Here is a 16,524-nt window from a genome sequence, read left to right on the forward strand (position 1 = left end):
TCAAAAGCTTCAAAAGTTATCATATTACAAATGTCCCTATGAGAAACATGTACATCTGTAAAACAAACAAGCAAAAGGAGGAAACCAGAGTTCTAAACTTACGACACCACAAGAAAACTCCAAAACAGAGGTCTGTACTGAGGTATTGTGGGCCACACGGTGCTGCCCACACACGGGGTTTTGTGAGAGGTCTAGACTGGAACTTGTTTGTACATTTTTTCTTCCCTCCTTTGCTTAAACTGTTATCAGACCTAGAGACTGCCCCCCTCCAACTCCCAGCCTGAAATGTTCTACCACCATGGTCCCAGCTAGCCCAAATCGTCATCTCCTCCAAGGTCCAGACCTCGGGGTCCCCCCAGCTCAACTTCTTTGACGTCATCACATCATCAGATGCTGCTTGAAGAGTCACTTGGCTCATGTCTTGATATCCCAGAAATCTCAAAGGCATCTGGGGAGGGCTGAGCCAAGTACTTTTTCTGCCTCCAGTTACCACAAAATCACATTGTTTTATACAGAGAAAAATCTGTTTCATGCTGATTTTTAAAGACTGTGCAAATTTATATCTTCCATTCTCATGAATAAGAGCTACAAGGTTGACCAAAGTGAGCAGAATTAGGCTTTATGACATGGGATTCTTAAACAATTGGATTAGAGTTAATGGAGAAGGATTTCCATCTGGTTCTCTTCCAGGTGTCTTGCGTTTTCATCAATTTTGTGTTTCCTCTGGCAGTGTTGGTTCACTGAAAATTTAACAAGTTTGGCTGGGCGCAGTGGCTCACGACTGTAATCCCAACACTTTGAGGGGTGGAGGCAGGCGGATCACCTGAGGTCAGGACTTCGAGACCAGCTTGGCCAACATGGCGAAACCCCGTCTCTACTAAAAATACAAAATTAGCAGGGCGTGGTGGCGCATGCCTGTAATCCCAGCTACTCGGGAGGCTGAGGCAGGAGAATCACTTGAATCCGGGAGGCGGAGGTTGCGGTGAGCTGAGATTGCGCCATCGAATTCCAGCCTAGGCAACAAGAGTGAAACTCTGTCTGGAAAAAAAAAAAAAAAAAAAGAAAATTTGACAAGTTTGTAGTGGTTCTACCGCAAGGAAAAACTACAACTTAAAAATGTGTTTACTCCAAGCTGTACTATTAATAGATTTCTGAAAGCCTAAGTTTTCATTAAGAACTTTTTCTTTAACGGTGCATCAAGTGAAAGCTTTGAGATGATTCTGGATTAGATATATGGCAAAGTTACCGTGAGATCAAAAGCCAGTGTCCAGATGAAGAAATCCTCAGGGTCGATATGAATGCACGTAGGATGACTGATGGAATCCAAGAGAAGCTGCTGTAGCTCTGATTTTGCCTTTTTGTTTGTCTTTAGAGTCATGATCTTGCTCTGTCACCCAGGCTGGAGTGCGGTGGTCATCATAGCTCACTGCAGCCTTGACCTCCTGGGCTCAAAGCTATCCTCCTGCCTTAGCCTTCTTTTTTTTTTTTTTTTTTTTTTTGAGATGGCGTCTTGCTCTATCGCCCAGGCTGGAGTGCAGTGGTGCTATCTCAGCTCATTCAACCTCCGCCTCCCAGGTTCAAGCGATTCTCCTGCCTCAGCCTCCCAAGTAGCTGGGATTACAGGCATGTGCCACCACACCTAGCTAATTTTTGTATTTTTAGTAGAGACAGGGGTTTCACTATGTTGGCCAGGCTGGTCTCGAACTCCTGACCTCAGGTGATCCACCTCCTCGGCCTCCCAAAGTACTGGGATTATAGGCATGAGTCACCTCACCTGGCCCCCCCTTAGCCTTCTGAGTAGCTAGGACTACAGGTGTGCACCACCATGCCTGGCTAATTAAAAAAAAAAAAAAACTTGTAGAGATAGAGTCTTGCTGTATTGCCCAGGCTGGTCTCAAACTCCTGGCCTCAAGCAATCCTCCCACCTGTTTGATTTTATGTGTCTCAAACAGCATAAGCGTCTACTAAAGGCTTTTTTTCTTTTTTTTTTTTTTTGAGACATAGTCTCGCTCTGTCACCCAGGCTGGAGTGCAGTGGCTTGATCTTGGCTCACTGCAACCTCTGCCTCCCAGGTTCAAATGATTCTCCCTGCCTCAGCCTCTCGAATAGCTGGATTACAGGTGCCGGCCATCATGCCCGGCTAATTTTTGTATTTTTAGTAGAGACAGGGTTTCGCCATCTTGGCCAGGCTGGTCTCAAACTCCTGACCTCAAGTGATCCACCCATCTCAGCCTCCCAAAAGTGTTGGGATTACAGGAGTGAGCCACCGCGCCCGGCCCACCAAAAGCTTTAAAGTGAGGTGAATGCAGATTCCATTTTCAGATTCTGCTACAAATTGTGGGACTTTAAACAAGTTACTCATCTTCTCTGTGCCTTAGTGTTATGATCTGGAGCCTGATCTTCACTCTACCACTTACCCCGTACATCTTGGAAATTTTATTTTGCTTCCCTGTGACTGTTTCCTTGTCTTCAAGATGGATTATTCTAATACCCACTTCATAATCTTGTTTCATTTAAGGAGATCGATCATGCGTGGGAAGCACTTAGAACAGTGCATGGACGAGCACGAGTATTTAATAATGAGCAGCTGTGGCTGTTACTAACACTGGTATTACTAATACCCGTATTTCCAGGCAGGGTTGTTGAGAAGGTGAAATGAAAGAACGCACACCAGGCAGGCTACATAATTTGTGGACCCTGGTACAGAATGAAAATGCAGGACACCTTGTTCAAAACTTCCTAAAAACGTCAAGACTGGGACAGCTGAGTATTAAACCAAGCGCAGGACCCGGACCTGCACAGGTTGCAGGCTTGCAGACACATTTGCACACAGTGGATGCTAAGTAAATGCTCCGTTCACCCTTGTGAAGTCTCCTACGCCTCACTCGCAGCAGCACCGTTCACACTGACCACTGGCTGCATTTATCGCTGACCTAAGGATGAGGCCTGGAATTGCATTCACTGCAGAGTCCCACCGAGAGGACCGACCCTTATCCCCGCCGACTCCCCGAGGTCGCCCTGGCAGCGTCGGGCGCTCAGTTGCAGGCCCTCGCCACGGAGGCCACGCTCGGGGGTTCGGGCTCCACCCCGGCCTCCAGCGGCCGGGCCACCCTACTCGCGCGCAGCCGGGCGACGCCACGTCCCCGCAGTGTTTACCCGTTGCCCGAGGAGACGCCCGCGCCACCCGCCGGCTCCCGGCGCCGCCGCTTCCTCAGGGCCGGTTCCGGGTCCGAGCGCGCCCCCGGGCTCGGGTCGCCATGAGCCGCGGCCGCTCCTCTGGCTCCGGGAGCCTGGACTGCACCAGCCATATCGCGCTGGGTGCCGCTTCGCCCGCGCCCGAGGTACGGTCCCAGCCGCCGGCCGCGCGCGGGGGTGGCCCTGGGGATAGACCACCCCGGAGGGGCCGAGGCGCCCCTGATTTGCACCCTTTTCCTCCCGGAGGCGTAGGCAGAATCAGAGCAGCTCTGTGCCCGCGAGGGCGGTGGCCTGGGAGGGGATGGGCAGGATCGGAGTTTGCGGAGTGCGTCTGAATTTTAGGTTGTGCCACGGTGCTTCTCTGACCATTTAAACCGGTGAAATTCGAAAGACAGTGTGGCCGGGCAGTTCCTCCCCGCCACCCCTGGGAGCAAAGAATTCCTTCATTTAACTTTCCCTGCTTAGCTACTGAAGTGTGCTTCGGAGCAATTTCTGGAAAATCTGATGTGGTAGGAGGAGGGCCAGCCCGGAGTAGAGTCGCTGGCCCTTTCGTTGCGAACTAATCCAGAAACGTTGGTAATTCAGTTGTTCCTGAATGCATCTACTCATTTACTCCCAGGCGTTACTTAGGCACTGGGGACTTTCAGGTATTAGATGTGCCAACGCGCGCGCGCGCACACACACACGAACATGCACTCACACACAGACGCTTGTGCACACGCGAACACGCACATACGCGAACAAACACGGGCGCACACGAACACGGGCACATGCATACTTGGGCGCACAAGAAGATCTGGCTGGCTCAGCCTGGATTAAGAATCCCCCTTTGGCCCTGGCATCGGGGCCCACCAGTTATCGTGTGTAACGGGAGTAGTTGCCAGAGATGGGGGAATTGTGTTCAGCTCAACTGCTAACCGCAAGTAACTCACCCAATTAGCAAATGATGGAGGATCTTTCTTTCTTTCCAAAGTTTTGGACTTTTCCTACCACGCTGTGTACTGACCATAGATATCCCTGGGGGATGTAGTGGATTCAAAACATGAGTTGAATTCTCCAACGTGCTATCGGAATTCTTCTAATATTCAGCAGCTTTGATTGTTGTCTTACATCTGACCTGTATTTAGATTTCTCTGATTCCTGGAATATTTGTGGAAAATAAGTACCACTGTGTGGAAATAAAACTATTTTTCTTTCTTTCTAACTCAGAGGCCAGTTACTAGTTGTTTTTTCTTTCATCTGACATTTTTATTTTTGACTTTATTAATTTTTATCCCAATGTGGTGTCTTAACCATACATAAGTATGTGGTATTTTTATATTATTAATTTTTTTTTGGTGAGCCCATTGAGAGTAAATTACAGCCATCATGATTCTTCTTTCTCTCTCCTTTTTTTCTCTCGTTCTCTCCCTCCCTCCTTTTCTTTCTTTCTTCTTGTTTTCAGACAGGGGGGTCTCTGTTACCCATGCTCGAGTGCAGTGGCACGATCTTGTCTAGCCGCCGCCTTGACCCCCCTGGGCTCAAACGATCCTCTCACCTCAGCCTCCAGAGTAGCTGGGACTAGGGGCATGGTACGATGCCTGGATAATTTTTTTTTTTTTTTGCTAGTAGTTATTTTTTTTTTTATTTTTATTTTTTATTATACTTTAGGGTTTTAGGGTACATGTGCACAATGTGCAGGTTTGTTACATATGTATCCATGTGCCATGTTGATTTCCTGCACCCATTAACTCGTCATTTAGCATTAGGGGATAATTTTTGTATTCTTTGCAGAGGCAGAGTTTTATCGTGTTGCTCAGGCTGGTCTCAAACTCCTGAGCTCAAGCGATCCACCTGCCTCAGACTCCCAAAGTGCTGGGATTACAGAGATGCACTACCATGCCTGGTCCCCTATGACCTTTCATCTGTACATACTCTGTTGTGTTATCTCCCATGAATAAGGGCATTCTCTAACGAACATACAATGGTCAAAATCGGGATGTTTAGCATTGTGACAATATTATCTAATATACACGACCTACTAAAACTTTGCCAGTTGTCCCAATTATGCTATTTATTGCCATTTTTTTTTTCCATTTCAGGATCACACACTATATTTAGTTATGTCTCCAGTCTCTTCAAACCTGGAACAGTTCTTCACATTTTTTTTTGTTTTTTGTTTGTTTGTTTTTGTCTTTGATGATACTGACATTTTTGCAGAGTCCAGGCCATTTGTTTCATAGAGTAAGTTTCTCTGATTGTCCTTCGTGATTAGATTTTTGGGTAGGAATAACACAAGAGATGTTATGTCTCAGAGTATCACATCAGGAGGGGCATATATCAGCTTATCCCATTATTGGTGATGTCCCCAACTGGTGGCCTGTGCCAGATTTTTCCCCTTTAGCAATAAATAAGCAATCATATTAGTTGAGTAATAATATTGATTCAGATAGAAATTTTTAGCATAAGTCACTACCTACAAAAGGAAAATGTCCATTAAGCATGAGATTTTAATTGGCTTAAAATAACTAAATTTTATTGATAACAAAAGTAGCTGCAGAAAAGGCAGCATTTATTACAATTAAATGTTCAGTTTGCAAAATACTTCATCTGAGATCATCTTATAATTTAGATAGGCAGGGCAAAAATTTCTCACTATATAAGATGAGGAAATAGCTTACTCGATTAGAAATGATGGAGCAGGGACGTGTATTTTTCTTTCAAAAGCTTTGTACTTTTCCTACCATGCTGGACTGAAAAACATTAAATTACAAAGCAGTGATAGTCTGCAACTTTCTGGGAAAGTAAAATATTGTAGAGACTGAGATACTAGCTTTAGACTCAAAACTAGATTCAAACAATCCTGATTATACTACTCATCTGTGACACCTTGGTCAAAACAATTAATGTATCAGCATTTTAGTTTTTTCATCTAAAACATGGAATCATAAAACTTATCACATAATGTAGTTTGAGGATTTCACAGTTAATAAATGTAAGGCACCCAAGAGAGTGTCTGACAGAATAAGTGCATATCAATATTAGCTATCGTTATTCTTTGTAACTTTTGGAATTTGCTTTGGTTTCAACACCACTGCACCTACTCCTACCATCATCACCAATGCTTCCATCAATACTTCAGCCACCATCTCAATAATCAGTGTTTTGAGAATCTGTAGGAGGGACAGAGGATACAAAAATGAATTGGAGACTGACCCTGCTCATAATGAAGAATTGACAGTTTACAATCCACCTTGGGAGGCAGAGGTGGGTGGATCGCTTGAGCCCAAGAGTTCAAGACCAGCCTGGGCAACATGGCAAAACCCCATCTCTACAAAAAACACAAAAAAGTACCCAGGCATGGCCTGTAGTCCTAGCTACTTGCGAGGCTGAGGTGGGGGGATCACTTCAGCCCAGGAAGTTAAGGCTGTTGTGAGCCTTGATCGCACTACTGTACTCCAGCCTGGGCAACAGAACAAGACCCTGTCTCAAAAATAAAATAAAAATAAAAAAAGAGTTTACAATCAAGAGAAACAGACATATAAAAAGATTACTCTTTCATTGACACAAATTTAATGCTGAACTCTTCTCAAGTTGGATTTACCTATAATGCGATCACCAGCAGAGCCTTACTGGGATGGAAAATGTGACTAATACTAACAGCAATATTATGAGAATTGAAGTGGAGCAGCCCAAACACGAAGGAAAGAGATATGCTTTGGGGGAAGTTTACAAACATAGCTTTCAGTAAGACTACATAACTTTGTCATGCATTTGAAATAACGCTACCCAGTGAAAACGTGCTGGGCGCGGTGGCTCATGCCTGTAATCCCAGCACTTTGGGAGGCTGAGGCGGGAGGATCACTTGAGGTCAGGAGTTCGAGACCATCCTGGCTAACATGGTGAAACCACGTCTCTACTAAAAACACAAAAAAGTAGCCAGGCGTGGTGGCGGGTGCCTGTAATCCCAGTTACTGGGGAGGCTGAGGCAGGAGAATTGCCTGAACCTGGGAGGCAGAGGTTGCAGTGAGCCAAGATTGTGCCACTGAACTCCAGCCTGGGTGACAGAGCGAGACACCATCTCAAAAAAAAAAAAAAAAAAAAAAAGTGACCGAATTATAAAATAGGATCACCAGTCGGCAAAAAGCTGTAGCAATAGTTTTGTGGAAGGTGCTTGGATTCCAAATCCTCTGACCCCAGTGAGAAGCCACAGACGTATGGTGGCTTGCAGGCTCTTGCTATGTCAGTGTTTTCACATACCTGGAAAACCTAGGTCAAAGTTACAGCTCCAGTAGATACCATTGTTGGGAATTTGAGCATCTCTTTCCTTTCTGTAAAACAAGGGTTAGTTGGAATAACTATCAACAGAATTGTTATGAGAAGCAAATGTAAATAGCAACACACTCTATCAGCAGCTATAGTTCCTGAAAACAAAGGACTTAGAGCTGGTCATAGCTAATTATAAAGGAATTAAAGTCTTTTCCTTTTTCTTCCCATCATTTCTTCTTTTAAAAACCTCATATAAAATACATGACATAAAATTTGCCATCTTAACTTATAAATATACAGTTTAGTGGCATTAAGTACATTCACATTGCTGTGCAGCCGTTGCCACAAGCCATCTTCAAACCTTTGTTCATCTTGCAAAACTGAAACTCTGTACTCATTAAGAAATAACTTCCCATTTCCTCCTCCCCACAGCTCCTAACAACCACCATTCTACTTTCTTTCTCTATGAATTTGACTATTCTAGACATGCTGTATAAGTGGAATCAGACTGTATTTGACTATTCTAGGCATGCTGTATAAGTGGAATTAGACTGTATTTGACTATTTTAGGTGCGCTGTATAAGTGGAATCAGACTGTATTTGACTATTCTAGGCACTCTGTGTAAGTGGAATCAGACTGTATTTGACTATTCTAGGCACTCTGTGTAAGTGGAATCAGACTGTATTTGACTATTCTAGGCACGCTGTATAAGTGGAATCACACTGTATTTGACTATTCTAGGCACGCTGTGTAAGTGGAATCAGACTGTATTTGACTATTCTAGGCATGCTGTGTAAGTGGAATCAGGCTGTATTTGACTCTTCTAGGCATGCTGTATAAGTGGAATTAGACTGTATTTGACTATTCTAGGCACTCTGTCTGTATAAGTGGAATCAGACTGTATTTGTCCTTCAATGACTGGCTTATTTCACTTAGCATAATGTCCTCATGTTGTAACATGTATCAGAATTTCCTTCCTTTTTAAGCCTGAAATATATTCCATTGTATGCATATGTCATGTTCTGTTTATCCATTCATCTGTCTCTGCACACTTGTGTTGTTTCTATCTTTTGGCTGTTGTAAATAATGCTGCTATGAAAATGAGTGAACCAATATCTCTGTGAGACCCTGCTTTCAATTTTGAGGGATATATACCCGGAAGTGAAATTGCTGGATCCTATGGTGATTCTATTATCAATTTTTTGAGGAACTGCCATACTGTTTCCGTAGTGGCTGCACACATCTTACATTCTCACCAGCAATGCACAAAGGTTTTCATTTTTCCACATCCTCACCCACACTTGTTATTTTCTGTGTGTTTTCTTCCTTTGTTGTAGCCTTTCTAATGGGTATGAGGTAGTATCTATTTCCACTTTTTAAAGAACCATTTCTTCCCTCTTCTGGTTTGCTGTTTTTTTTTTTTGTTGTTCTCCTTTTTCTCAAAATCAAGTTTAAGAAGAGATCTGACTCTAATCACATGTCTTCATATGAATTTAAGTCGGAAGCTTTCTCTAGATAAAAGAAAACCAATCTCTACCCCACTACCCCCAAAAGGAGAATATACAGAAAAAGAAACAGAAGGAATATGGAAAAAAGAAAACATAAATGATAGTTGAAAGAAATACAAACATATCAGTAATTATGATAAATATATATGGACAAAATGCTTAGTTAACTAAGAAAAGTCATATTGTATTTAAAAAAATCTAAATGTATATTATTTATGAAAGACACATTTAAAGAAAAAGATAGGGGAAGGTTGAAAGCAAAAGTGTATAAAAGTGTATATCAGGCACATAACAACCCAAATAAAATTGATTGGCTATATTAATATTATGCAAAATAACACAAGAAAAGCATTAGTAGTGGTAAAGAGAGTCACTAAATAATGATAAAAATTTCATTCATCAGGTAGTTGTAATAATTCTAAATGTATATGTCGCTAAGAACACAGCATCAAAATAGAAAAACAAAAATTGACAGAAGCAAAAATCTATAAGGACAAATAGACAAATCCACAACTAAAGAGAATATTTTAAACATATCTCTTAGTATTTAGTAGATCAACCAGACAAAAATTTGGTAAGAGAGCTGCTAAAAGTGCTAAAATGCAAATTTAGTTAAGTCATTGTGAAGAATAGAAATATGTAAAATATTTGGGATATGGCTATAAAAATTAACAGGATTATTTTTCCCCAGTTACCCAGGGGAATAAATGCCTTTCTACTATGAAATAATAAACCAGACAAAAGCTTAGAAATTGTACTCTATTGGTAGGAAGTGAATTAGATGAGTAATTAAATGTTTCCCCTTGTTTTAAATTAAAAGGCTTTATACTATTAAAAATAATGACTATCTAATTATGAGCAAACATTAGACAAACCCACCTTGAAGGACATTCTACAATATGTTGACCAGGACTCTTCAAAAGTGTCAAGGTCAGGATTTGGGGAGACTAAGGAAAAATGAAAACTAAATGGCTTCTGGACTAGAAAAAATACATTAGTGAAAAAAAAACTGATTATATTGGAATAAGGCCTATTACTTAGTTAATAGTATTGTAACAATGTCAATTTCTTGGTTTTAATAGATTTACCTTAGTTGTATAAGTCATTATTAGGGGAAGCTGGCTAGAGGGCATATAGAAACTCTGTTTTGTTTTGTAACTTTTTTGGAATTCTAAAATTATTTCAGAATAAAAAAGTCTCAACAAATAAATGATAACCAGTTAATCCGTTTACATATCCGAATTCATTTTAGCTTTAACATTTAGTTTCTCTTGGTATCTATCGCTCTTTGACCACCTGGCTTTAGAGATGAGATAAAATCTTCAAAGAACAGGTAGGAGAGAGTTTTAGAATGCCAAACAGAGTCACTTTTTCTTTGCATATTTTAAAGAGATTGCTTGTGTATTTACTTACCTTTACCAAATATAATATGTAGTGTATTTCAAACAATAGTGAATACTCCTTGGTTTGTACTTGAATTAAGTTGACTAATAATTATAAAGACTTACTTTTTTCCATGTTCAAGGACAACTTGATTTTTTTTAATTGAAAAAGGGAGTAACATTTGCTGAGCCAGGAATTATTTATGCTATGCTCTTTTACCCAAGGTTTCCTTATTTCTTTGTTTTGCTTCCAACTTTCTTTCCTTTGAAATTGGTGCTTTGGTGGCTTTGATCTAAGGCAGAGAAGTTCAAAGGCATTGCTGAGGCAGACCAGTAGCACCTCATTCTTTCTCTTACTGATACCAGCACAGCTATTGCTGATAGTTTATATATCTACATGTTCAGATATTGCTTATATAAATAACTGTCTAAACCAGGCATGGTGGCCCATACCTGTAATCTCAGCAACTCAGGATACTGAGGCTGGAGGATCGCTTGAGCCCAAGAGTTTAGAGACTGCAGTGAACCATGATCATGCCACTGCACTCCAGGCTGTGTGCAGAGCAAGACTTTGACTCAAAAAATAATAACAACAGTCATAATTAGTAAATAATAAATCAATAAATATCTGAGTTCCCTCATTAGTGCCATAGGGAGTGGGTCAGTCTCATAAAAATAAATACCTGAATTATATTTCTGAGTAACTGAAATGACTTCCTTTTCATGACTGAATTTCCCTTATGCTTTTCTTCTTGAATCTTCCTTATTAGCTTCATATAAAAATGCATTTTTCAGCATATTAAGGCCATCATAGTCTAATCTCAATGTCTGTGCAAGAAGAAACAATTTTAAGACTTGACTGTAATTATCACATTTCCCTAAGTCTTTTCTACTTCAGACTAAAAGAAATGGAAAGTTGAACACTGAAAAGGAACTCTTTTTGTTGAAATCTTATGAATGTTTGGAGTAAACAAAAATGAAAACTCAGGAGGAAATGGGAACCATAAATATTCTGCTTAGTGAATCATACATTGTATTAATCACCCATTTGACAAACATTTATTGAGTCTTAGGCACTCTGTTAGGCACTGAAGATAAAGAACTTTTTTCCTTGACCAACTCTAAAATGAGTGCCCATTTTCAAGCAGGTTCTCTTTTAGATGTGGTCCCCCTTTCACAAAAGTTATATCCACTGCCGGGTGCGGTGGCTCACGCCTGTAATCCCAGCACTTTGGGAGGCTGAGGTGGGAGGATCATGAGGTCAAGAGATGGAGACCATCTTGGCCAACATGGTGAAACCCCGTCTCTACTAAAAATACAAAAAATCAAAAAATTAGCTGGACATGGTGGTGCGCACCTGTAGTCCCAGCTACCTGGGAAGCTGAGGCAGGAGAATTGCTTGAAACCGGGAGGCAGAAGTTGCAGTGAGCCGAGATCGCGCCACTGTCCTCTGGCCTGGCGACAGGGCGAGACTACATTTAAAAAAAAAAAAAGAAAGTTATATCCTGGTGTGAGAAACAGATTTTTAAAAAGTAAACAAATAGACAAACAAGGTAATTTTAGAGAGTGTTAAGTCCTTTGAAAAGAAAATAAAACAGAATAACAGGATAGAGATAGAATGGGGTGAAGGGTGAGGTCTAGTCTGGGTAGGGTGGGTAGGGTTGGCTCCCCAAGGAGAAAACATGCTGAATTGGAATGTTCTTAGAAACAGCAAGAGCGGTGCCTGGCCCTTGGGTAGGAATGAGCTTGATGTGTTTATTTTATTTTTATTTTTATTTTTTTGAGACGGAATCTTGCTCTTGTCACCCAGGCTGGAGTGCAATGGTGCGATTTCAGCTGACTGCAACATCCGCCTCCCAGGCTCAAGCGATTCTCCTGCCTCAGCCTCCCAAGTAGCTGAGTTACAGGCATGCACCATCATGCCCAACAAATTTTTGTATTTTTAGTAGAGATGGGGCTTCACCATGTCGTCCAGGCTGGTCTCGAACTCCTGACCTCAGGTGATCCACCTGCCCCAGCCTCCCAAAGTGCTGGGATTACAAGGGTGAGCCACTGCGCCCAGCAATGTGTTTAGAAAGAGTGCAGTTTGTGCAGTGTTCCTCGATTTGGGTATATCTAATGTTTTCTCACGATTAGATTCAAGTTAATCATTTGGGGCACTTTTGGCAATTGGATAAGAGGTGTTGTGTTCTTCTCAGTGCATTGCAGATGGAACCTCGTGCCAGAAGACAAAAAAAGGCTGCAAAACTGTTCCAGGTTCAACAGACTAAAGATACTTGGCAACTACATGCAATGCATTTATTGTTTCTCTAAGGAACATTGTTGAGATAATTGGTGAATAATATAGTGTCACTGTTAAATTTCTTGAATTTGACAATTGTATGAAGAGGAATGTCCTTGTTCTTAGAAAATACAGGCTGAAGTGTTTAGGGGTAAAGGGCCATAGTGTCTGCAAATTGCTCACAAATGATTCAGCAATCATATTGTAATATACGCATAGAGAAAGGAATACATCAGATGTAGCACAATGTTCTCACAATTGGTTAATCAAAGTGAAACATACTTGAGTTCCTTGGATTATTCTTGCAACTTTTCCGTAGGATTGAAATAAAAATTTAAAAAAAATTATGTGCCAGGCAACAAATGGAGTTACAAAGTAGACGGCATTGTTTCACTCCAACTATGGAGCTTACAGTTGAGTTAGGTAAATAATAATTGGTAATAAATAAAAATTTTAAAAAGGAAGAAGGCAAGCATGGCTAGAGTAAATATATGGTCTCAGAGAAGGACCTAGAGGGACAGACACAATGAACAAACATAGTTACACAGTGTGCTCTAGTAGACCAGGGAGGGACGAGGGATTGGAGGTTTTGCTGAGGTTACTGGGGCAGTGGTGGTGGTGGTCAGTGGGTGATGCTGACCTTGATGTGCCATCAGGACATGCAAATGATGGTCATTAGATGGCTGGAAATGTCAGTCTCTAGTTAGAGATGCAGATTTGGGAGCTATTAGATACTGGAAGTGGCTGAGATCGCAGGAGGGCATGATGTAAACCCATGAGAATATCCCAGTGATGAGGAGAGAGCGTCTAGGACAGAACCCAGCAAATATCAAGTTGTGAGTGGATGAAGGAAGTGAGCTGCAGTAGGGCCTGAGTGGAGGGCCAGAGAAGTGGGAAAAAGGAGAGACGCTCAGAAGAGAGTGGGGGCGTGAGAGTAAGGAGGATTCCCCAGCAGTAAGTGATTTGTGTGTCAAAGCCCAAAAAGGAGGTCAAGTCAGGTAGAGAGTAAAAAGTGTCACCTGGACTTGGTGGCCTGTGGAGCTGCCCTCTGCCCCCTGGGCACTTCTCTTAGTCTTTGTCATTCATTCTACTCCTAGGAGCTGTGTTGCCCACAGACCTTCTCTGAGAGGCTCCCTTCTCAGTGGCCTGCATACTAGGAAGCCAGGAACCAGCTAGAGTGTTTATACTCACCATGCATCCAGGTCTCAAGAGGGCAGGCAGCATCTCAGCACTGGTCCTGCCTCCCCTTTCCCCTGTGTTGGTGGCACACATTCCCTTTCAGGTGGGAAAATGGGTCTCCATATGGATTGTTCTCCACTCTAGGATTAAAAGCAAGGATTCTTGCCGGGCATGGTGGCTCATGCCTGTAATCCCAGCACTTTGGGAGGCCGAGGCAGGCAGGTCACGAGGTCAGGAGATCAAGACCATCCTGGCTAACACGGTGAAACCCTGTCTCTACTAAAAATACAAAAAAATTAGCTGGGCGTGGTGGCGGGCCCCTGTAGTCCCAGTTACCCAGGAGGTTGAGGCAGGAGAATGGCATGAACCCGGGAGGCGAAGCTTGCAGTGAGCTGAGATCGCGCCACTGCACTAGACCTGGGCGACAAAGCAAGACTCTGTCTCAAAAAAAAAAAAACAAGGATTTGTGTGCTGTGACTCCTCAAGGCTTTGCTATTGATATGCAAAACCATGCTTTTGAAATTTTAAATCATTCTTCTGTTCCAGAAAGCCCACTTCTTAAAAATCAAGAACTCTAGGCTGGCCATAGTGGCTCATGCTTATAATCCTAGCAGTTTGAGAGGCCAAGACAGGAGGATCTCTTGAAGCCAGGAGTTTGAGACCAGCCTGAGCAACATAGTGAGACCCCATTTCTACAAAAAAAATTAAACAAACAAACAAACATTGGGCATGGTGGTGTGCTCCTGTAGTTCCAGCTACTCAGGAGGTTGGGGCAGGAGGATACCTTGAGCACAGGAGTTCAAGGCTGCAGTGAGCTATGATTTGTACCACTTCACTCCAGCCTGGGTGACGGAGTGAGACCCTGTCTCTAAAAAATAAATAGAGAAATAAAAGAATTCTATAGCTCTGGAAATCTTCCAGTGTTGGCCTGAGCTATATCCTCATGGACCCACCAGCAATATCTACCCACAAAATATATCTCCAAGTAATGCAATGAGTTGACTTATTACATGGATTTATTTAGAATTGACAATTAGAATTTTAGAGAATAATTGCCAAGAAATGATTATGGTTTTGACCATATTGGCTGTTAAGTGTTTCTTTCCGATAGTAATTAACCAACTATTTAAAGTCATGTCTGGTTCACGATTTTAAACCATGCCATTTGAGTAGAGATCAATGCCTGTGCTTCTATTCATGAAGGCAAATGGGCAGACTGACATTTACCTAACAGTGAAATTAAAATATTCAGATTTATTCAAGCTTACAAAGATAGATTTATTCAAGATGCAGGCGATAGAGTTTCATTTCACATCATTTTGACCTGGAGACAGTTTATTCCTTCTCCAATCCTGGCAGAGATATTTGCATGAAGATTTTTGTAACCTTGTGTAATGGTCTGGTATTAACCTTAAGACCACACTCTTTTGGAAACACAGGATGTGATGGTTCATTTTATGTATTGCTGGGAAGTTTTTTTGGTTTTGTTTGTTTGTTTGTTTGTTTTTAGATGAGATTAACATTTAAATCAATAGACTGAAAGTAGACGGCCCTCTGTAATGTGGGTGAGCCTCATCCAAGCTGTTGAAGGCCTGAAGAGAAAAGACTAAGATTTCCCAAGGAACAGGGAATTCTGCCTCCAGACTCCTTTTGGACTTGAGCTGCAGCCCCGAGACCCAGTTCTTCCCTGGGTCTCGGGGCTGCTGGCCTGTCCTGCAGATTTCCAACTTGCCAGTCCCCACAATCTTGTAAACCAGTTCCTTAAAATGAATCTCTCTCTATGTACATACACATCCTATTGGTTCTGTTTCTCTGGAGAATCCTGACTAATATACAGGGGAACTTCACTGTGAGTCCTTCCATGCTTGAAGGGTTTGTTGAAATGAGGGGATCTGGCGCCCACACAGAGGGCAGGGTATAGCTAGGCCCACAGGTACTTCACACACAGACCCAAAAGTGAATAATGGACAGCAGGATGCTGGGAAGAGCCTGTTGTGGCCCCTGACCAATTTCCTAGAGAGACAGGGCTGACCAATCCATCGGTGCTCACGGTAGCCTACCACACTTCTAAGGATCCATGAGAAAGTTCTATTTTTTTTTTTAATCAGTAGAGAAAAAAATGAGATTTGAAGTTGAAAAAATTACAGATGATCCCCAACTTATGATGGTTCAACTTAGGATTTTTCAACTTTACCACGGGTTTATGAGGATGCAACCCCACTGTAAGTTCAGGAGCATCTGTGTTTTGATACATATTTTGATATATTCATCTTTATACTAATGTAGTCACAAAAATTATTTTTAATATCTTCTATGAAAGAAGGGACCCATGAAGGCAAAAGTGTATAGGGCCCACAAAAGTTGTAAGTCAGCCCTGTAGGGAGATGAAACTGTGTGTAGAAACATTGTATAGAAAACATTGATAAATATTGGCCGGGTGCAGTGGCTCATGCCTGTAATCCTAGCACTTTGGGAGGCTGAGGTGGGCAGATCACGAGGTCAAGAGATAGAGACCATCCTGGCCAACATGGTGAAACCCTGTCTCTACTAAAAATACAAACATTAACTGGGTGTCGTGGAGTGTGCCTGTAATCCCAGCTACTTGGGAGGCTGAGGCAGGAGGATCGCTTGAACCAGGGAGTCGGAGGTTGCAGTGAGCTGAGATCGTGCCACTGTACTCCAGCCTGATGACAGAGTGAGCTCCATCTCAAAAAAAGAAAGAAAGAAAAG

The 16,524-nt window shown here is 42.2% G+C and overlaps 1 protein-coding gene across 2 annotated transcripts in view; it reads left to right on the plus strand.

Moving 5' to 3' along the window:
* The window catches only part of ARMT1 (acidic residue methyltransferase 1), a 172,199-nt gene that overhangs the window by 45,704 nt on the left and 109,971 nt on the right, over window positions 1-16,524 (plus strand). Inside the window, exon 1 of one of the 2 annotated variants that reach the window (XM_055267486.2) lies at window positions 2,970-3,341. The exons of the other annotated variant lie outside the window; for it this stretch is intronic. Within the exon in view, the coding sequence (XP_055123461.2) occupies window positions 3,258-3,341 (84 nt within the window). The 5' untranslated portion in view covers window positions 2,970-3,257. Of the gene's footprint in view, window positions 1-2,969; window positions 3,342-16,524 lie in introns of those variants that run through there. 2 annotated transcript variants of the gene reach the window in all.

The sequence above is a fragment of the Symphalangus syndactylus genome, chromosome 2, assembly GCF_028878055.3.
Source record: "Symphalangus syndactylus isolate Jambi chromosome 2, NHGRI_mSymSyn1-v2.1_pri, whole genome shotgun sequence".
NCBI lineage: Eukaryota > Metazoa > Chordata > Mammalia > Primates > Hylobatidae > Symphalangus > Symphalangus syndactylus.